The sequence below is a fragment of the Trematomus bernacchii genome, unplaced genomic scaffold, assembly GCF_902827165.1.
Source record: "Trematomus bernacchii unplaced genomic scaffold, fTreBer1.1, whole genome shotgun sequence".
NCBI classification, from domain to species: Eukaryota; Metazoa; Chordata; class Actinopteri; order Perciformes; family Nototheniidae; genus Trematomus; species Trematomus bernacchii.
The window spans coordinates 1,535,106-1,559,104 of record NW_022987709.1 but is presented as its reverse complement, the minus strand read 5'-3'; the positions used below and the strand labels follow the sequence as shown (position 1 = coordinate 1,559,104).

At 40.6% G+C, this 23,999-nt stretch overlaps 1 protein-coding gene across 2 annotated transcripts; it reads left to right on the top strand.

Moving 5' to 3' along the window:
- The first annotated feature begins 1,213 nt into the window (after positions 1-1,213).
- On the top strand, positions 1,214-6,859 carry diras1a (DIRAS family, GTP-binding RAS-like 1a). 2 transcript variants are annotated; one of them, XM_034140908.1, is made up of 4 exons: positions 1,214-1,366; positions 5,759-5,942; positions 6,022-6,192; positions 6,499-6,859. In XM_034140908.1, exons 2-4 carry the CDS (start codon positions 5,805-5,807, stop codon positions 6,787-6,789), a joined length of 600 nt encoding a protein of 199 aa, XP_033996799.1. In that variant the 5' UTR covers positions 1,214-1,366; positions 5,759-5,804; the 3' UTR covers positions 6,790-6,859. The 2 variants fall into 2 exon arrangements, with proteins under 2 accessions (XP_033996799.1, XP_033996800.1); XM_034140909.1 differs by lacking the exon at positions 1,214-1,366 and adding an exon at positions 1,384-1,607.
- The last annotated feature ends 17,140 nt before the right edge of the window (positions 6,860-23,999 follow it).

Below are 23,999 nucleotides of genomic sequence, written 5' to 3'. Positions count from 1 at the left end.
AGTGGGAGGGACTTCGCCACTCTATTGTAAACGTAAATACTTACATGTGTTCTTTGCAATACTAAACCCCCCCACCAGAGGGAGCCACGGCTCTTGGGGTCAGCTTCGTGATTTTATTCCCCTACATTCTGTCAGATTTACAACATCTCCAATAATCATCAGAGTATGACAACACAAGCTTCTAGTCTATTCTAATGCACTCCGTTATGGATCACTCACTGCTGTCAGTCCTCAATGTAACATTACATAACATCAACAGATTATCTAATGACAACCATGTATCTCCAAATCTGTTCATTTTAGTTAGGGGGTTCTCACAGGATAGCGACACACACATCTGACGATCTTAAAGAATATGATCCATTGCTGAGTAAACAGTATAAAAAGGACAATGAGCACAACCTTAAAATGCAACATAAAATATTGCAGAAATAACATGAATTAAATAAAAACATCACATACATTTGACTGCCTTTTTACGTGTCTTTTTGTTTGTTGCACATGTCAGGAATGAAATGAATCTTTTCTGGTTTCAAATGACGACAATGCTTTGGTTATATCTTTGACAATTTAAAATGCATTCTTATTATGATCTGATTATCAAATCTACATATAGTCACAAACATATTTTTTCTTTGTTCATATTCAAATTAGCCCTTTATTTAAACATCAACACTTTTTATAATAATTCAAATATGTTTATCATGATCATTGTCAGTTTCTAATGTGATCTGAACACCAGGTTGTATAACAGTGTCTGACTGCAGCTCTCCTCTCGGGAGATGACGTGTCTGCGTGACGCTGGTGGAGGTGTGGAGGAAAATGTATTTTTACTTTGGAAGAGGACGATGATATTTCAGGTAACACGATGGATAAAGACTTCCGCTTTGCAATTACATCCTTCAGAATAAAAGTAAAACATGCATTTTTATATATACAGTCTATGATTTTTCCATATAAATTATTAAAGTAATAACATTATTACATTGTATGACTATTACACTCAGGTCTGTTCTCTGTCGTGGCTTTATAATGACAGCTTGTTTCAGTTGTGTGTGCATTTCGTGTATTTTATATGTCTGTCTGAGGCCTGTAGGGTTGTAAATCACGCTTTTATTCTGAAAAGCAAAGGATAAACCCCAGAGGAAGGCTTCTTTCCTGTTTTTCCGGCGGAGCGGAGGAAGGAGGTGATGGTGATGGAGGGAGGAGGAGGAAGAGGAGGGCTGATGTGTGCTGATCAGAAGCAGGTCTGATGATGATGATGGTGATGATGATGATGATGCTATGAGTCAGAGAGCGGAGGGTTCAGGATGCTCACAGAGTAGAGAAGCCCCGCACACAGAGACAGAGGACCGGCTGAGACACGGTGAGTCCGCGCATCTAACCCACACAGCCCGGCGGCCGAGCACCTTACTCGGTCTGATCTCACCAGCCGGCTCGGTGCTGTGGAGCTCTCATTTCATCACTGTGTGCGTGTGTGAGACAATGCGCGTGCCACGCTGTGCGCGCCCGTTCCTGATCTTAATATTGATGGGAGTCAGCCTGATTTACATGATGTGAGGAGATAATGAGACTGCAGCTGACTGAACCTGAGAACAAAGCAGCAGGTCAGCTGAGTGTGTGTGTGTGTGTGTGTGTGTGTGTGTGTGTGTGTGTGTGTGTGTGTGTGTGTGTGTGTGTGTGTGTGTGTGTGTGTGTGTGTGTGTGTGTGTGCGTGCGTGTGTGTGTGTTGTATAAGTATGTTCGTGACGACAGAGAACACGACAATCTTTTACTGCTGTCAAATATATCAGGAGGAGTCAGCACAGAAATATTCTAGGAATACTACAGTGACTCCTAAATTACAGAGTATGCAGAATTTAAATCAGTAGTCTGATCCAAATAAAATAAATGTACTCCACTACATCATTTTCTATATTTGAATAGTAACCATATTGGAACAAATTCCAAGGCATTGTCTTCAGCTCACAAAAAACAATATACATTGTTTTTTGGAGTATTGAAGCTGCAGCAGATTGTTCAAAATAAAATAGAGAGATTATTAAATGTGGAAATGTTAGGAGTCGCACTGAAGGTGTGAAACTGCAGCAGGGATTCTGTGTGTGTGTGTGTGTGTGTGTGTGTGTGTGTGTGTGTGTGTGTGTGTGTGTTTTATACTTCTTTTGATTTTAGTCCGATGTTGTGAAGTTGACATGTTTCCATTTTCCAGATAGTGGAAATAATACAGCAGGCATTGATTATTTCCTACTGTAGCTAGCATATCATTTTACTAACATGCTAACGGTCTGCTGTTCCTATTAAAACACTAATAGTTTTGTATCATACCATTACACGTTATGTATGACCTTCTAAATGTATAAGAAATGTGACATAAGAACTGATTTTAATTAATGAGTGATAACCCACCATCAGTCTGAACTTTGTGCAGTGCATTATGGTAAAATAATGTCCTGTGCTCTGTCTGCACTGATGTTTTTTCAGTACAACAAGGTTCTGTCCTGGGCTCATTACTGTTTTAGTCTCAGGTGTATTTGATCAGAGGTGCTTGTTATTTTACTATTTGGTCTCAATAAGACAGAAGTAAACTAGGATGCATTTCACAGATAAACAAACATTCAATGAATTGTGTTGCTTACAGCAAAAAAAAAGGCACAATATTTGTTGTGTTTTACAAAACCTTTTTTACAACACTTTTACAAAGTAGCCGAGTATTATGGGTAGTGTAGTATTCAGACAGTATTTAGACAGGTATTTTTTACATTCACCTTATATTTTGTGGGTAAAGTGTTTTAACGTGCTTTTACATTTGACAATGATCCAGCATGGTTGAACTCCTTTTGGAACTGGGACTCTCACAGATGAAACTATAAGGATGTCCATCAGTTTTTCATCCATCCCTCAGCTCAGTTTGTAGTTTCTAATGATCCTAAACGCCTGACTGTGGCTGCAGATCATCAGATCTACAGATGTTCATTTCTGTAGCTGTGACGCTGCTGGCTCAGTTGGTGGTGTTTTCCCTGCCACCCGCCTCCGCACAGGAAGTGACGTAATAAGATGTGGGAAGGCGGGTAACCATGACAACTGCCGTGCCGATGATGACATGTTTGCACTTGTCTGCGTGTGTATAAATCTCTGCTGTCTGTCTCTCCTTCCCTCTGTTTCGAGCAATGTCGCCACGGCAACCAGACAACTCACACACACACACACACACACACACACACACACACACACACACACACACACACACACACACACACACACACACACACACACACAGTACATTCAGATGCTCCCATGGTTACATTCAGTAACACAATGGATGCTATCAGGAGGCAGGTGTGTGTGTGTGTGTGTGTGTGTGTGTGTGTGTGTGTGTGTGTGTGTGTGTGTGTGTGTGTGTGTGTGTGTGTGTGTGTGTGTGTGTGTCTGATTGATTTACAAGCTGATGATCAGTCACTGGTCTTAACTTGTGTTGGAGATAAGGAGCACTGACGTTGGTGGGGGGCTCAAGGCTCAAGGCTCACATGAATGAGGTGTGAATACTGCCCTAATGCAAGTGTATAATAGCCATTTTATTTCTCAGGTTTTAATCTTACAACATTTAAATTGTTTTATTTTAAGTCCTACATATCACTGAATGAGGTAACACAATGGAGATTGAGCCTATATGGCCCACTCATGAAAGCCATTGGATTTGCAGTAATACGAGCAGGCTGTCTGGAGACAAGCGGCCTACAGCTAATGGTCTGTCATGTACCAGCTGTGAAAACAAATATCCCTCTGGAACACTAAATGAAAATCTAGTAATGCATTTTCCATCACCCAGTTGTTGTTCCACCACAGACGCAATAGGCGAAGCTAATGCAACAGAATCGCCCTTCAGCTCACTTGTGTGTCAAGGGACCTTTTTTTACCAAACTCTGTAAGCCCAGAAAATGTTTGGTTTTGCTGAATAAAAGAAAAAAGTGATAGCAAGTCCCAGGAGCCCACTTACTATTGGTAACGATGTTTGGCTTTCTGGGAAGTGCAAAACAAACCTGCAATTACCATTTAGCGACAAAGGTGGCGCCAAAGAGAACAAACAGAGCTCTGCAAGATAGCAACTTAAAATATTGAAGCAGATTAAAAGCAGGTGTAGACATTATACACTGAATACATTTCAGAGTGCTTTTTACTATTAAATGTAAAAAGTGAATTTGATGAGCTGAGTTTGAACTCTTGTGCTCTGATGCTATGTAGAGGTTGTACACTGAGAGCTTGGCTCATACAGCAGGAAGCAGTGGGAGGAAGAACATGATGGTGTGATAGTATCTCCTGTTCCACAGACGTAATCACAGTCTGGATCTGTGAGTAGCAGGAGGCTGTCAACTCTCAGTGAGATTAATAAAAGGGTGGATGGGATATTTATTGCAGAGAAATGAAGTTTGCTGTAGCATTAAACACAGAAAACTTGAGACACAGGAGGAACGGACTCCTGCGTAGTGCTTTCTCTCCTCTGTAGTGTTTTGGTTGTTATCAGCGCTCCTCTTCAATGAGATGCAAAGCTCTAATCAATGCTCGTTAGTCATTCTGTCGGGAATACTGCTCGGCATGCTGGGTAACTCCCCAAGGCCTTAGTTCCATCTTTTTAATTCCTTCCCGTTCGTCACGTTATCTGTGAATACACTGAGGGTTCAGAGAGGACGAGGCTGCCTCACGTGTTTCAGTCACTGAACATTGAAATGTCACTGGAGGATTTATTCATCTCTCACTGTCTGTTAGATAGGAGACACACAAATGATCATATGCATTCGTCCTATCATTCTTATTCACATATTATTTGTGATCTGTTTGAGCTGAATATATAATATAATTTATTTTAAAGTTGTAGGCAATGTAGTAGTTTATAGGAAGTTAAGTAAAGTGAGGAAAGTACTTTCTTAACCAGAGTTAAGCGTTCTGTAACCAAAAAGTCAATACATTTACCAACGTTTTAAAATAAAGCTAACCTGAACAAAACTGCTTAACTGAACTGTAAACGAATAAAGAATATATAACAAAGCACCTATAAATATATGAGTTGTGAAGTGCGGTGTTTATACAATTAACAGGGTTAGCATCCCATCCTCTGCCCTTGTCCACAAATGTCTGGTTCCAGTAGCGCATTTCTCTAAACCTTTAATAATCGCTAAAACAAACAGTTTCCAAATGGTTTTATTTTCTAAACTAAACTGTAATCTAACCTAAACCAAACAGTTTGACTTTTAAAGCAATCGTTCAACAGCTGGGCGTGCTAACAGTGGATTATTATGATGGGGATGATCTGCACTTGAAGCAGGTTGTGTGTCCAGCTGAAGGACTCTCCCAGAATACAGCAGAGTGCTTCTCATTGACCAGTTACTGTTGATGGCACTTAGACTAATTTCATTCAAATGGTTTGTCTGTTCCTGCCTCGCTCTGTGCGAACAGTGTGATCAGAAGCTTATGCTCCTCTCGCTTTCCCTTTTAACCCTGCTTTGAGAATATTACCTGATTTCAACGTTTCTATTATTTTTCATTTTATTTGCTTCATTTGCCACAAATGGTGATATCCATTCAGGAATATCTAATACAAAAATTCTAACTAGAATCTTAATTAACGTAAATCTCTGAGATTCATACATGATATTTATACAAAGGGCTAATCCTTCAGTAATCCTTCAGTACTGAATGATGTGTGATTTAACATTTCCAGATTTCTGCCATAATCCAACTTCTCCTCTTCTCCCCTCCTCTCCAGCATAAAGTCAGATATCCAGAGCAGCAGGCGGACCTTAACTCCCAGAATGCCTGAGCAGAGTAACGATTACCGGGTGGTGGTGTTTGGAGCCGGTGGAGTGGGGAAGAGCTCGCTGGTCCTTCGGTTTGTCAAAGGCACCTTCAGAGACACCTACATCCCCACTGTGGAGGACACGTACAGACAGGTAGGTCTCTCTGGTGTCACTTCAACTCTTGTAATAACACACTTTTAGGAATATTGATTAGAAGCTGTTCTCTCTGCAGGTGATCAGCTGTGACAAGAGCGTCTGTACGCTGCAGATTACTGACACAACAGGAAGTCACCAGTTTCCCGCCATGCAGCGACTTTCTATCTCTAAGGGCCACGCCTTCATCCTAGTGTTCTCCATCACCAGCCGCCAATCACTGGAGGAGTTGAAACCCATATACCAACAGGTTAGTCTTTATTTAGCTAATGTAGGCTCTTTTAAGGGTACTTTTACCTTAACTTTATTTCTTATGAGCAAATCTTAGAGGATCCTCAGAGTTGTCAACAGGATAAATAGATATCAAATATCTTCTGTCTGAACTTGGTCTGATTTTCTGCGTGCAGATTAGCATTGACATTCAGTCCAGAGTAAAATATTGATTTGATATGTATTAGTCTCAGCTCAGCAGCAGTAAAACGTGTTTAAAGCTGAAAAGCTGCATCAGAAAGGTTCTCTAGAAATGTTGTCTTGACTTGATGACATTTCCCTCCAGGTCCTTGCCATCAAAGGTACGGTGGAATCCATTCCCATCATGCTTGTGGGCAACAAAAGCGATGAGACGGCTCAGCGCGAGGTGGACACGAAGGTGGCCGAGGCTCAGGCTGCAGCCTGGAAGTGTGCCTTCATGGAGACATCGGCCAAGACAAACTCCAACGTGAAGGAACTGTTCCAGGAGCTGCTGTCCCTGGAGAAGAAGAGGGACATGAGCCTGAGCATTGACGGCAAGCGCTCAGGGAAACAGAAACGAGCCGACAAGTTGAAGGGGAAGTGCAGCATCATGTAGAGCAGGCGCTGGACTCGCTGTACAGATGTGGAAACAGGAGGGGGAGTCTGCTAATGAACTCCCATAGAGATCCCCCCCCCCCCCCCCCCCCCCCCTGAACTGGATTGTGTTTGTGGCTGCGAACACTTACATATACAGACCCATCAACCATTACACTCATATTATAATAGAGGAATACTCCACTGATTTTATTTTGTGTATCTTTGGCCAAGCCATGAATGTAACTTTTTGTAGAAGCATAATGTTAATAAGATAGAACTTTATTTAGTCCTGTGGGAAATTGTTGAGCAGCAGACGCAGTACAAAGATTAGAGGATTAAAGATTGTTGAAGGAATAAGTAAACCAGAGACCAGATAACATTACAGAAATAATGGTTCTGAGATTTGAAGAGGTGTTTTCTATCCGATGCTATATGTAACCTCACAAAACAATGGAGCTAGCTAACAATATGCTAACTCTTGGCTTGGAAGTATGTAACAGAGAACTAAAGTAGAGTAGATCAATTCTTTAAACTTGTATTCTTGTGATTTTGGTTTAAAAACAAACCCTTAACTCTGCTGTACCGTAGCTACATGCTAAGCTAGGATTTGAGCATCATGGTCACCTCGCTAAAAGGCGCACTTTAGCTTCTCCCAGCGTCCTCTCCTGTGGTTTGGTTGGTGCCCTGAGTAGAGGATGGGAGCCCTGGTTTACTTTTTTCATATCTGCGACCACACCCTGTGGTTAGCTGCCTCATGACTTTTCGCCACATATTGATCATAAATGCAGCCATTAAACAGCTACAGATAAGGCTGAAAACAGTGAAGTATTCCTTTATCTAACAGGACGAGCAACGATTCCATTATAATTCTATTCTTGCTGGCTGTGACCGCAAACTACAGGATGTTCCCTGTCGGTTCTGCTTCCTGCTCATCATTAGAAGAACGCCTACATACATAAAGGTCTTTACCCTACACATTAACAGCACGGCCACTCTAATACGCTGACAGACTGCAGGACAAACAGCAGACGCTCTTAAAACATCAGGAAAGTCAAAATGGCTTCAGTGAATTCCACAAGCACATGCCGGCCTTCCACTCTTGTGTTCATTTCTGTCAGGCTCTCTGGAGACAACATCCGTTAGCAAAAATAGCTGGACAAACTGTATATATCATTTAAAGAGACGGGGACATTTCTGGAATCATCATTAGTGTCATCTTCATCACACCACAATCTCCCAAACATTTAAAAGCAGGTTGAGGTGCATTTTGGGCAATGTAGGCGCCAGGTTTGGCAAATGTTATGTGTAATAAAATACACACTTATTGACGTTCATTAGTCTGACAATGTGAAGTGCTCTTTTAAAAAAAGCAGAGTTTAAAGTAGAGATCCATTATATGGCTCCACGGAGCTTTTGAGCACTTTAAGGACTTTTTTGGCATCAAGTTTCAATAGAAAGCTTATAACACAAATGAATTACGTTGCTTTTGTCAGCTGTAATTAAAGTTTCTTCATTGTTCGCCAGGACCAATACTAAAAGCTTTCTGTGTTTCATGCCGATCAGACGGACTTGAAGGGTGTGCTTCCTCTCTCCTGATGGAGCTAGTTCAAGGCTGCTGTTTTTAAATTGGTTGGTTTGGGTAAGCGCTGCCCCACGTGGTCTTGCTGATGTAGTGCCACTGCTGGTTTCCGAAAGTTAAACAAGATAATTATATTTCATTAAAATGTTTTACTTTCTACTTCTTTCCCCCCCTTTTTAAATCCTCTCTGTACTGATATCCCTCTTCTGAATGATGAAGAAAATGTTAAATTGTTCCTTTAACTATCAGTCAAGATAGTCCCTTGTGTGAGCATCAGCTGTATATTGCAAATGTCTTTCCTACCACTTTACTTGACAGTTTGATATATTCTTGAACATAAGTGGGCTTAAAACTTTACAAAGCACAAACACAACAAACTAAAGCAAGCACACGTTGATCCTGCAGAAAATCTGTTACATTATGTTCATGTCAGTCCATGCTGATCACATTTATGCACTTTTGAAAAATACTTTATGTTTTTTTCGACTGTAAAAAGCTTTATAACAAGTTTTGTGTCCAAGAGGTCACCGTATCCTCCGTGTTACATCAGTCTGGCTTCAGCAATATTAAAATGTCTTTACTCCGTATGCGGGGAACGCTGGGGCTGCAGGAGGAAAATAAATAACTTTACATTCCAGTTTTTAAATGGTTCACTTCCCTTGTTCATGTCATTTTCATCAAAATGTCATCAATCTTTTTTTTTCATCATGCACAACTTCATGTCATTCTCGGAACAGATAAGTGCTGTCACATGGCAGGTTTGTTTTGGAAAGAAAGATTACATTTTGCTGGATATAAATTTGTATTTACAATCAGAGAATTTTGAATGCAATTGTGGATTTCCAGAGAATGTTGCTTAAAAAAGCTCTTAATTTATAATAATAATAACGCTCCGTATTTAAATAGCACATTTTAAAACATACACATTGCTTTGCAGTAAAAAATAATAAATACGATATCATTCAAAACATCAGACAAGATACAATTTCAACAATTTCAGCAGATATTAGCAGTTAGACAAATCCAGAAGAGTAAAGTTAGTTTTAAGAAGAGATTCAAAAATCTGGTAACCAGTGAAGAGAATCTATATCATCATGAATAATAATAATGAAAAGATCATGAATAATGCAAGCCTGGAGGAAATAAAGACATGGATACATCTTCAGATCTGCAAATGACATAACACAGCGTATCACCAGTGTAACAATTATTATGTCTAATCATAATGTACCCCAGGGGCAGGATGTATAGTAAATAACAGGGGGCCCAGAATAGACCCCTGAGGGACCCCAAGGTAGATGTATCATTCATGTATCTTTTGCATATTGTATTTCTTGTATGTTGCACTATGTGTTTGCTACCAACTCAACACCTGCCCCAGTGCAGGTCCAAGCGGCAGGAAAGAGAAGGAACTATGATCCAAAACAGTCGAACAGATCAAACAAAGCTACCAACATGTTGGCAGCTGTCTACAAACTTTTATTCACACAACAGTAGTGCATTTTGCTTTACAACTAATCAAATGTTGGTATATATTTCAACAAAAGAAATATCAGAATCAGAAACATGTGGGATTGAAGGGTCATTACAAGATGTTTTCCTCCTGAGGACTTCAGAGGACACACTGCTGAGACCGTCCCTGAAGCTCTGTGTTCTGGCTTCACATTTGTTTTTAGGGTAAATGGAACTATTCTCATGTGAAGGAAGTGATTGAATAAAAATAGTGCTGTTGTACAGAAAAATGTTTGTTTATTTTATACAATGCTGATGAAAACAATGTTAAACCTGATTTAACAACATATTTCAAACATGTATGAAGTTCAGTCTCTGCACACATCTTTGATATTGTTCAGGCAAGATAAACACAAAATCACATTAGATATAACATTTTGTCTTAGACAAATATTTTCAGGACAAAAGTAAATTAGAATATTGTTTTCCAATGAATCCCAAAACAACAAGAAATTGTTTAAATACCTGACAGTGTGTTCAGGGATTCAGCCCTGAGCTGCGTCTCGAAGGCAGAAAGACCTCCAATGTTAGGCTCTCTAAATATTTTAATTTATTCTTTCTGCTGCTGACAGTCGCTAGAAAGATCTTGCACATCAAAAAGATTTACAGACTGGTGTGTTTGTCTGTGAGATGTGTTTTACAGAACAGGCGCTCAATAGGCGCAAACAACTTCACGGCGTATACAGCCACCCGAAGTCCCCGGCCGGAAGTCCCCGGAGTTGGGGACTGGCTTCAGTAGAAGCTGCTGGGACTCCCAGCAGCTTCTACTGAAGCCTTCCGAGTAAATCGCCAGAACGCCGACACCTCCTCATCTCCACCGCTCCCATGTTTTTTGTATTGCCATAAGTTAGTCTCTCTGCGTTTCTGCGCTGGGCTAATGCTAATGCTAATCATGCTAATGCCAGGATAATAAAATGGCGGTTTCACAAAACTTTTTGGGAGTTTTACGGGCCGTGGTTTGCAATCCGCCCAGCCAATCAGAAATAGGAACCTTTTTCTCCCACGAATAAAACTGACGGAAAAGGCGGTAAAAAGGTTCTCATGAACTCATTTTAGTTCCGGATTTTTTTGGTGTGAACGCAACATTTCGGAACTATATCGGAACTAAAGTGGGAAAAGTACTGCGGTGTGAAAGCGCCTCATGGTCCTTCGCAGCCAAGGTTAAAATCCGACCCATGGCCCTTTGCTGCATATAATCCCCACCCTCTCGCCCCATTTTCTGTCTATTTTCATCTTTAAAACACTATCTTATTAAAATTAAAATATCTGTTAAAGAACAAGATAATTGGGCACTGTCTTCCTTTATTAACTGTGATCCAATCCTCTGCCCTTCATCAGGTAAAACTCACACAGAAAAAGTAAATAAAGTAACAAGAATTGAACGTGAGCTGTGAAACAGTTTTGCTTCTTTGCATTTCTAGTTAAAATACTAGTTTATTAATACCCAGATGGGAAATGGTTTTGGGTGTAGAACACTGATAAATTAGAAAGGACCCAGAGACTAGTGCGGCCCAGGAGCCCAACTAAAAGTGAAACTGATGCACCTACAGTAAAGAAGACTGTCAAAACAGACCATACACAAATCCAACCCAAATCAGATTAAAAAATAAATAAATCAAATAATTCAGACGTTTTGGGCATCATTATATGTATGGGCAAGTACTTTCCCTACTACTCTCCATAAAAATGTGTCCCTTCAGAAATGCTTCGTAAGTATTGCACTAAGATCTCTGCTCCTTTATTACACAGGCTTCAGATTCTTATAGTTTACGACATCAACGTTTATCAAATTAATGTTTTTATTTACAAAATATATTCAGGAAAAGGGATCATTCCCATGCACTTCAATACATAGCCTACTTAATACAAAATGTACAGGTTAATTTTTATGCAACAAGCCACTCATCAAATATCCACCCCCCTATGAGTCTCACTCGTAGAGCTCAGTTTACCATCCGTTTCAGTAGAACAAAGATCTGGAATGGCCTTACCAACCAGAACACAAAACTGTACCCCGCTGCATTGCTTTAAGAAATCGTTTGACCACTGCGTGATGCCAGGTTTTGAGAGTCACAACAGTGTTATTTTGTTAAAAGTGTAGTATATGTTGTTCTTAAAGTTTGCAATTTGTATTGAATTTAAGCAATTGTGGTATATTGATCTTGTGTTTTATATAACATTTTGATTTTTAACATTATTAAGATAGGGCTTTCAATAAGCCCAATGGGTTTTTTGCCTCTTCCTGCACTGTTTGTCATTTGTTATCTGTTATGTTTGTGTATTATTAAATTGTGCAAAAACACTATAGAACCTTAACAACATTAAACCTTTTGAGCACAGGTTTTAAAACTCAAAGACATTAAACTGATATTTCCTCCAAAGCTTATTCTACTGTATTAGGGGTCAAAGCACTTTTATCACCAGCCTTCTCAATAATCTTATTCCTCTGTTCCTACCATTCAAAGTGATGCTGTTACCTTCCCCTGATAATATGTGAGGCTGTTGCTGCCAGCTGCTGGCTGATGTGTCGCATTGCTGCTTCCCTCCATCACTGATGGGTGTGGTGGGGAGGAAACAACAGGAAGCTCTTGCACTGTGTTCAAGCCTCACAACTCCCCATCCCAATAATCAGTTTTGGTGATTGTTTTGTTCTTGTAACCGTATGCACAATCAATACTCCAGACTACGACGTGCTATATTCAACGTTTATTGTTATACCGGAGACATAGGCCCGTTCTCATTTCATCAAATGTCCCTCCTCGACTCCTCGACTCCTCGGTCCTCCGGTAGTGACTCGGAAATGAATTTTAGCGCGCCATGTTGAAGGACATCTAATTTCTCGAAATGCACATCGAGGACCGAGCATCGAGCGTCGAGGAGGCTCTCTGGAGGAGCTATGATCGAGGATACACTGATGGGTCCTCCACAGTCCTCCACGGCTCCTTCGTGGATGCATTTCCGGCAACAGAGATGTTTCAAAGAGTCGTGACGCACGGCCGGACTGATCTCAGCCAATGACAGCTCTGCATGCATCCCCTGGATATTATTTTATTAACTGCTTTCATCGCGACGCGATGTTTACAGTGAGAACAGCTGTGAGGTCCGTGCAGAAAGCAGAGCAGTGTGTTAAATATATATCACTCAGTATAACAGGCCTACTCTCTTTATTTGCTTTAGTTTAGTAGATATCTACAAACAAAGTCGATATTTTTCTAAGACCATTTAGTGCTTCACATAATAAAATACACAACGGCTGTAGCCTGATTATGCTTTAGGAGCTGTAGGTGCGTGTGTGTAGTGTAGGTGTGTGTGGTACAGTGTGTGCGTATAGATGCAGCGGACAGACAGGTCTCAGTTGGTTTGGTGTCCTCTGCTTACTTGTAATACTTGTAAATAAAACTTTTGGCCCGTCATTTATTTCCCTCATTGTAGCGACCAGAAAGGGGAGAGGGGGGGGGGATATATCCAGTCTCTGATAGTGTTACGTTATTATGAGAGTGCTCTGTTTGATTCTGAAATTGTATATATTTATATAAATATATACATATGTGTGTGTGTGTGTGTGTGTGTGTGTGTGTGTGTGTGTGTGTGTGTGTGTGGTGTGTGTGTGTGTGTGTGTGTGTCTGTGTGTATGTCCGCATCTGTAGCCTGTTATTGTCTCATTATACCGCACTGTGAATGAATTAAAAGTAAATATATAAGTCGTCATGAACACATCTGTCCATCAGACAGAGGGCTGCTGTGCCTCCTGTCATCATTAATGGACGTCTCTTTAAAATGACCCTCAGAGGAGAGGAGTTCTCATTTCTCTAACCGCCTGCTGCTTCCCCTCCTTTCTCCTCGGCTCCCCTCCTCGGCTCCTCCGCTCGCATCTCCTGTGGGCGGGACTAAGTCTTGAGGATAGGAGTCGAGGAGGGGAGTCGAGGAGGGACATTTGATGAAATGAGAACGGGCCATAGACATTCATGTCTGGTAGGAAGGCGAACTTCACTCAACTCCTCTTGTTTTCACTTCCGGGGCGCTGCTCAGTGGCTGCCCTGCGGTGTTTCACGCTGGCATTTTGCTTGTTTTAGTTTGTTTGTTTGAGTGCTTGTGACTGTCTCTTATCTCGGCACCTCCCCCGAATCGAATAAATCATGGATCTCGCTCTGTGGTGCATGATCAGCCTGTTTATAGTGATTTTAAACAGCTATTTATCCCATGGATATAACCACGACTATGCTGCTGTTGGCACAGCCCGAGGAATACATTACAGCAGAGAAACGTTGCTGCTGCTGCGCAACACATCCCCGGATCTGTCACAGGAGTTCTTAACCAGTGTTGGATCGCTACCTAACTGTTTTAAAAAGGACCCATCTACCTATCGCACAAAGCGAAAACGCGGATGCAAAGGAGGCACCCGTCACCGGCTGACAAGGTTAGGAAATAAACTCCCTCTGCCTACCGCTCTACTCATTAATGCGCAGTCCCTGAGAGCAAAGACGGACGAGCTGTCAGCCAACACCCGCTACCTGCATGAGTACCGGGATGCATGTGTCTTAGCGATCACTGAGACATGGCTGGATAACAACATCAAGTCCAGTGTAGTGGAGCCTTCCGGGTTCTCGGCGTTTAGAACCGACCGAGACCCGATCATCACCGAGAAGGTACGCGGGGGCGGAGTCTGTCTTCTCATCAGGGACGAGTGGTGTCGGGCAGTGGCGATAAGAGAGCAATTGTGCACTCCGGACATAGAACTGCTGTGTGTCTCTCTACGCCCTGTCTATCGGAGGCTACTTGAGAGGGAGAAACCTCAAGTTAAGACTGTCAAAATGTGGAATAAGGACAGCATTATGGCTCTGCAGGGATGCTTTGACTGCACACAGTGGGAAACATTCGATACCCCCGATATTAATGAACGGGTTGGGACAGTGTCTAGCAGTGACGTGCGGTGAGGTTCATGGCTGGTGAGGCACTGAGTCAGATTTACAAATATTATATTTTGACCTTAATCGAAATATTCGGTTATTTTCAAAAGCTTTTTTAGTCTGATGCTTCGATTCATTTTAAACAGACCGTTCAACAAAAGGATACCCAAAATCTAAATATTGGATTGTTCTTTCTTAGTAAGATCCCATTTTCATTACAAATGTGGTCTTACCTTGACTTGAAGATGAAGTCCATGCTATCCTTCTGGACAACAATCTCTATTACTTTTTTGTAAAAGTCCTCCTTATCTTCCTGTAGTTTCAAAAGTCTAGTTTGTTGTTACGTCTACCGTCTCTGCGTAGAATTACAGTAGCAACAAGAACCTGTGGGCTCACGTGCGCCCCCTTCAGTGCGGCAGAGGTTATGGCTGCCTCCCCTGGTGCATTTTCATTGCCGTTGAGACCAGCGAGCCTAAATATCATATATACGTGAAATAAGTTATTTAGAGACTATGGATGGCGAGGATAAATGTAATAAAGGGATCTACAAACATTACATTGGTGACCTACAGTGAGATGGTAACAGGCATGCGCTTAGGGTCCGCTTTCCAGCCAGTTTCTGTGGGGTGACGCATTCTGAATTGAGGCAGAGCTCATCTGTGCCTCACCTCAGCCCACAGTAAATGGCTTGAGCGCGCTCACAAAATAAGTGCCCGCGCTACATTAGTGCCCGCGCTCCAGCAAGTTACTGTGGGCTTACGAGAGGCAGAGCACGCCCCTGCCTCACTTGTCATCGCTCCCGTAGCGGAGCTCGGCAAATTTGCTGATTTTGACTATAAAAAGCGATTAGAATCAAACAGAAATCACACTTACAACACAGATCAGTGGAGACATTTTATTATTATTACTATTTCGTTTTTCTTTAGTTGTTTTTCCGTTACATTGGAGTATGACAGGTGAGGCTCTGCCTCCCCTGCCTCCACTGACTGCACGTCGCTGGTGTCTAGTTATATTGATTTTTGTGTAGATTCTGTGATACCCACTAAGTCTTTCAAAATATATTCTAATGACAAGCCCTGGGTGTCTCAGTTTAAAGAAGCTGATTATTCTGAAGAAAAAAGCTTATAAAAACCAGGATGAGTTCTCTACAGATGGAGCAGCTTATTTCAGACTCCAGCTTACAGCTTCCTACCTGCTACCTGCCAGCTACCTGTCTAAGACCTGCCTAAAACCAGTATCTGGGAATGTTAAGCCCTCCCACTATTTTCCAAGAGGGCGTTGCCAGATTTTCAATTTTAGGATTTAACCAGGAGATGGCGCTTCATTCACAAATACAGAAAGACAACTTTTCATGGACTTTCAGTTTTGTTTAGAAGAGCATTTGAACACATCAATATTGGGTGCTCATACTCATACTGATATTCTGAACAAACTGTGCTGTTGTATTTGCTGTAAAGTGTCTTTACTGTAGGGTATTTTTATTATATGTACAGCACTTTGGCAACAGAAGATGTTTTTCTTTAAATTGAAGTTAAATGCATCAATCTGGTGCACTTTGAGGGCAAAATTAAGAGATTTATGGATACAGCTCTCAACACTCATATGAAACAGAACTGTTATAATAATGATGAGAAACTATGAAATAAGAAATGAATCAAATTAAAATGTAATTATCATATCATATATTAATATAATACATATAATATATATATATATAATATAATATAGTGTATTGTATTATTAAGTAATATCATACATTAACCCCATTATAGCAGATGCCACATTGAATGGATGAACACATTTATGCATCAATAATTACAACAGTGTATTTCTAAATACAAGCTGTAAAAATACTTATATGTATTTAATACTAATAACATAATGATTAATTTCAGATGATAATACTTTTCAGTGTCTGTCTCATGCAGCAGCTGATCCAGTAATGAGTGACCCGGCCGACAGTAAAAATAAACATTTATAACTAGTTTAGGTAGTTTGAGAGGTAATTAAAATAGCTAAGGGTGATGATCTGACTTGAAGTGTGTGTTTTGCTCCTCCCGCTGCATCACAGCATATACTGTGTATATCACCATTCTTTAATTAAATGTTTGATAAGTGCATGCAGATCACAGTACAGTAAAACACGTACACAGATACATTATTTTGTATTTTTTTTTTATTTGACAATGTCAATTTCACTTTCCACTATGTACAGGTATCTCGGGTCAGTCTTGTCTTCCAAAAATCAGGAAGTAAAGTCCCTGGTTTGTGACAAGATGTGAAGTCAACACGTAGTCACTCAGAGGGGGGTACTATTTATTTTCAAATGCATATGGACAATGCCATCCATTTACATGTACTGTAGGCTACACTGCTCTTTCAGTCAATAATTTGAATTTGAATGGGATGGGGAGACGTGTGTGATTAAAAATGAGTGGCCAAACTATGGGCAAACTACAGATGTAGCAGTTTATTTAGGACAGTTTGAAACGCGAGGGTCGTGGTCGGCCCGTGAACGGCCCGTGAAAGGCCAGTGATGAAGAGCCTGCCCCCAGTCTGACTTGAGACTGCCCCGGTGATAAATACATTTAATTATTGTGAAGCCAGCTGCAATGGATCATTGATCCACCAGGGGGTGCAGTGGGGTTCCACACTGGAGCTCATGTGAAATCAACTTCGATACAGTAAGCTGGATGTACAGTATGTCTGGTACTACTGTATAGCGGATCTTTGTTAAGATCCATATGTCACGGATAGGATCATAGTCTGTGCTAAATAAGAGACATGTAATCATTTACAAAACATCACCATGTTGTTATTTAACAAAATAATGTTGTTTAGTCGAAAAAAACGAACGAGAGGAAATGCAGCCGGCTCTCGATTTTTAATCCTAATTTAATCATCATCTTCACCACGATCATTTATGTTTATGTTCGCCGAATTGACATGAAATCACTGACAAATATGAATATTCTGTATTCAACTTCATTAAAACGTTATTAACGTGCTTAAACTCAGTAATTCACTAAACATATTTATATTTTAATGGAGCCTTGTCAGGCAGATCAGAGGCCTGTACTACGAAGCCGGATTTTCGCTTAGCCGGCTGACTTCAGGGAAAACTCGGGCTTTCCGGTCCTACGACGCTGGTTCTCTTTTTAGCGGGCTAGATCTCTATGGTAACTTATGCTGAGCGGCTAACCTCCTCGGGAGGAGGTTAGGTTGCAGGCTAAGAGATCAACTCAGTGAAAGCACCGCCTGCTGACCAATCAGAGCTCCGTGTGCGGAGTTTAAAGCGATCAAGTCATATTACAGGATAGAGGAAATACAGAAAAACTGCCGTTGCAGGAAAGACGGCCGGCACAGATCAACTGACTGTGTGAACGTGAAAATTAATAGAATATCCCCTCCCATCTTCAGAGCAATCTGACTATTATAACATTAGCGTTAAGAAAGCTTACTTAAATATCTGCCACAACATAAGTAACCGGATCAGAGTAACATTAAGTACAGTCTGCGGCACTGTGAGTGCAGACGTCGATGTGTCCCATTATCATTCATATCATATCACATCATAATGTATCATATATTTCCTTATTTGAGTCAGCTTCTTGAGCCGTATCTGGCCGTGCAACACTCACAGTGTCACATACTGTATGCAGAAGTATTATTTTAAGCAACACATTAAGTTGACGAAACACTCGAGTCAAATTCTCCTAATTAAAGTCAGATCCACTCGTGTCTTGGACGGGGCTGTGATATCATAAACCTGTTAATGTACGCATTCAAACACTTTTTCTTTTACCAGCTGTATTCACCTTGCAGGTGCAGCTATGTGGCTTTTATCCTGGATAAAGTGTTTAAGTCATGGATGTTTAAAGTTTAACTTCTTCATATTTGACTAATATTAAAGTTCCCTTTTCATTCAGGAAGTATGACGCTGCGCTGTCAGTACGCTTGTCCATGTTTGTGATTGGTCGAATGCTCCAAATACCACCCCTTTCATGTGAACGCGCACCTAACTAGATAGGACACGGCTGGCTTGAGCGATCCACTTGATAACCAGCGTCGTAGTACAGCTTAGCGAGAGCGCGTATGTTTTGGATTGGGCCAACCGGCTAACTCAAACATATCCAGGTTAGGAAAATCCGGCTTCGTAGTACAGGCCTCTGGATCCCGACGCGTAGCGGAGGGATCTTGATCCCTGAGTGTTATTTTTCCCCACAATGACCAAGTCGCTGCAAATTATCCCGCTTATTACATGGCCACATTCTCAACAAAGTAACGACATGACTCCCAATATTAATTGAAATGCTTTTATGGATTTAGAAAACGTTTTTATTGATTTAAAAAATAGTTGTATGTATTGATTTAAATTGACATGCATCCGCTAAGAAAAATAGTCCGTTGTTACCGTTTTTTAAACAGTCTGAATGCTGTGTGTTTACACACCTAATGGCCCATCAACCACAGCTCTCTCCCCCCCCCCCCTGATCTTTCTTCTCCAGCAGTTAAGTTAACTGTAGGTTACTCTGAGTGACAAGCTTACAGTTAGTGAAGTAACACTTTTTTTTTTTGTGAGTCATGACCTGGCTGTTTCATTCAAACATAATGCTCCAAATGCTACTGTTTCCACTCGGACTTCAATACAGCTACACCATTGTTTGGTTTCCATGGTAGCGCGTCTCTTTATATATACAGTCTATGCTCTTTAGTAGCGCGCACTCCTTTCCTGTAAATTACAGGTCCAGCTGCTGCATGAGACAGACACTCAAAAGTATTATCATCTGAAATTAATCATTATGTTATTAGTATTAAATACATATACGTATTTTTACAGCTTGTATTTAGAAATACTCTGTTGTAATTATTGATGCATACATGTGTTCATCCATTCAATGTGGCATCTGCTATAATGGGGTTAATGTATGATATTACTTAATAATACAATACACTATATAATATATGTGACCCGCTCTATCGAAATCAGTCGGAAGTCGCAACGGCTCATTTCAAAATAAACGTGGATTTGCGTAAAAAACAATTTTTTCGGGGTTCGGGTGTTTTGTTTGATTTTAAATAAACAAAGTCTTGGCTTTCAGAATATGAAACTTTTATTTCCAAAATCACACGATAAATACATTTGTGAAGCTTGTAAAGGGAAGATGACAGGCACCTCTCACTCGCAATCTGCTCTTCCGCAGCGCCGCCCCCCTCCCTCCGGCTGAAATTATGAATGTACATTAAGGCATATAGTAATCATAGATAACACGGCAGAGTCCGTTACAGTTTGTTTTCATCTGATTTCAAATAAACAAAGTCTTGGCTTTCAGAATATTAAACTTGTTTCGGCAAATTTAGATGATAAATACAACTATGAAGCTTGTAACGGCATAATTACAAGCGGAGAATGGAGTAATTTAACGTTACAGCAGGCATAACAACAGCCGGTGTTTCTCGTGAGTGTTTTCCCCGGGAAACAAACACAATATACACTTACGCAAAAATACACAAACACACACACACGTATACACTCGCAAGCTTCCCACAGACCAGTAATCCAAACCAAAATATCTTCCCTCCGTACTATTTTGATCATTCGCTCCGCTAATAATCAATCAGATCGATGGATTCCAGAGAAGAGGAAACTTTGAAGGCCTTTTTCTCAAAATGATGACTCGGTGACAGTCATTATATAATGTGACATATTTTGCTTAATATTTGGAGTACAAAAACCATCCTGATATCATTAGAAAGCTAGGAATCTCCTCTTTCCAACAGTGTATACAATAGGGCTGTGCAATTAATCGTATTTTAATCACAATTACGATTTTGGCCTGCCACAATTACGAAAACAACATAATCGAAAAAAACTATTATTTAGCTTTGCTAGGTTGTGACAGTGCACTAGAACATATTTGATCTAATTTATTTTGGTCTCATTTATTTGTATTTATCATATTTATATATGTTTAATAGCTTGTGGAAGTGCGCTCCAAAATATTTGTTGATCTTGTTTATTGGTATTTATTATTTTGATATTATTTATTTAAATGTTTCATTTATTTAATTTATTTTTGCATTGGTTTTTCAGTTGAATTATACGTTCAGGGTAATCAACAGTTAAAAAGATACTGTTCAAATTATTATTTGTATTTGTTTTAAAGTTCAATAAATTGATTTTTTCAAATTCAATGAATAATCGTATTTAATAATCGTGATATCAATTATTGACCCAAATAATCGTGATTATGATTTTTGCCATAATCGCACAGCCCTAGTATACAACTCAAAATGTGTCTTTGGGTCAATGCGACTGATTTCGATGGAGCAGGTCACATATATTATACATGAGGTAACATTTTATTTATGGTATTATTTCCACATGTCTCCATTCTTTCTTCTGCCAACGGTGTCGCAGTTTCTCGTCTCTCCCGTTTTTGTGCGTAACACGTACGGATGGGTCATAGTTTGCGTGGAGGGCCGCACATTTTCCCGTCAAGTTTGTTTTTTATAATCGCAAAGATTGCTTAGAAACTGGCGTACGCCATCTTTTGAGCGTACGCACCGTTTATAAATGAGGCCCCTGGCCCTCACACTGAATGAGAGCGAACGTTTGGATTGACAGATTGATCAACCAATCATATATTGATTTGTAGCCAAGGGGGGCATATTCTTTCAGACTTTCCCTCGGTTCCAGGGTACTCTGGCAGCGGCGGGGGTTGTGTGTGTGTCTACAGAAGGTCCAGTTGTGATAGACACGGTTCGCCACTGATATATAGATAGATAGATATATAGATAAATAGATAGACAGATAGACAGATAGATAGATGGATATAAATAGATACTTCATTCATCCCAAATTGTGAAATGTGTGGAAACAAGTATAAACATAATAACATTAAATACAAATGAAAGCAAGACAGGAATATATGCATATACAGTAGAAAGGACACGATGAATATTTTAACATTTAATGTAGCCTTACTATGAAGGCTGACCTAAATACGGTGCTTTTCTACAGATTACTTTACCACTGCACTGGTAAGGTAAAACTAGGCCGATTAATAAGATGTGAAGTGCTTTGTAACTTTGACGCGCTTGAATGAATACACAAAAAACAATGAAGAAAGAGTTATCTCTGGGCTGCTTCGCTGCCAGCTGTAGTTCCCCGGGACCCGAAAGTGGCGTAAGTACTTCAACATCAATGCATACGAATGTGCTAGATATATGCTGTATAGAGTGCCACAGTGACGCGTCCTAAAACCCGGAAGTAAGTTAGCATTTTACCACTTCCGGTTCCTTCGACAAATACCAATGCAATTTCTCCATAGGATTTTGGAAAATAGCTCAAAATAAGGTCTGTGGTCTATCGATCATAAATCTATCGATTAGATTTATGATTCGAAAATTAAAAAAGTAGGGTAGACATGTGGATATTATCCGGCTGAACAAAACGTGATCTGTCTCTTCAATTTGTGTCAACCACAGACCTTATTTCCAGCTATTTTCCAAAATCCTATGGAGAAATTGCATTGGTTTTTGTCGAAGGAACCGGAAGGAGTTTACTTCCGGGTTTTAGGACGCGTCACTGTGGCACTCTATAGAACAAACAAACTAACACAAACTAACTGTATCACTATAACATGATGGCACATGCACATCAAAGTGGGCTTGAGCCCCTGCCCTTTTTCTTCCTCCAGAGAAAGTGCCCTTTTTATGGGGTGCTTTTTTTTTTTCTCCAATAAATGAATATATATCTACTGCTGTTTGCGCACAGTTTGCCTTTCCAAATATATATTGATTGAATTCAAAATAAAAATATCAGGTCGGGAGATTAGAGTGTGAAGTTCCGATGCTCTCTCTACCCTCCCTCTCTCCCTCCATGTCTCGCGCACAGCGGTGTGGACATCTGCATTCACTTCAGACAGACAGGTAGCAGCACCTCCCACCTTACTTACCACCATGTTATGCCGGTGTTGTGTCAAATTATGCACCCCCGCCGTGAAATGCACCCCGTGTCACGGGAATGCACATTTCTAAATGATACGTTTAGACCTTAAAAGGATGCTTTAAACAAAAAGTAAACATCCAGGTTTTTTTTAATGGTAATTTTCAGACTGTGAGTCGTTTAGTGGTAGCTCATATAGTCTTGATTCTTGTAGTTAAACTTTTCGCTCCGTATTTTGATGGTAGTGGTGTCGAATCCTGGATTTTGCATTCATTCGTCACTTCTTTTTTAGTTATTTTTTTATTTAATGTTTTTTTTTCATTGTGACGTCCTGTTTCTATACACGTGCTTTAAAATTTATCGTTTAATTTTACACATTTGTCATATAATAATCAAATGTTTACAAATGTTACATAGTTTTTGTCAGCATATTTTTGCCACATTATGCACCCCTTGCGATCTTACATAATAAAAGTGTCACATTCATGAAACTTGCTCCATTCATTGGTACTAGTCCTACAAATATACCCTAAAAAATGCTTGAGGGTGGGATTAATAGAAACATATTTTTTTTGGGGGGGGGGGGGGTGCTTTTTACGGCAGGCCTGGTTGTCACGATATGCACCCCCTTGCTATCTTACAAAATAAAAGGGTCACATACATGAAACTTGCTCCATTTATTGGTACTAGTCCTACAACTATACCCTCAAAAATGCTTGAGGGTGGGATTAATAGAAACATCTTTTTTTTGGGGGGGGGGTGCTTTTCACGGCAGGCCTGTGTTACGATCACTGTAAGATCGCGGAAAAGGTAGGACCCAAATGCAGACTACAAAAACGCTGGCTGCTGGGGCCGGAACCATGGCTGCTGGGGCACGGGCTGGAATCCTGGCCCTGCGTCTCAGAGGCCTTTTGGAGGCATCGTGGACCTCCAACAGGACAGTAGTCGGATCCCAGGAAAGGGTTAGAGGCTTGAGAAAAGTTTCCAGGACTACATGTAAAAAGATGTAGCCACTCAGGCAACAAACCCCTGAGCCAGGGCTTGCGAGCAACCTCCTGGCGTGCCTCCTTCAAAGCAGCCACTCCACCCCGTATAGATGTGGCGTCATACCAGGTATAAAAAAGGTACTCTAGAGAGTACCCAAGACGTTCCGCCTGGAGAATCAAAAAATCAGAATCTGCTGAGTCCAATTCTGGTCGGTTCATTCTGTTACGATCACTGTAAGATCGCGGAAAAGGTAGGACCCAAATGCAGACTACAAAAACGGAAAAAGGTTTAGA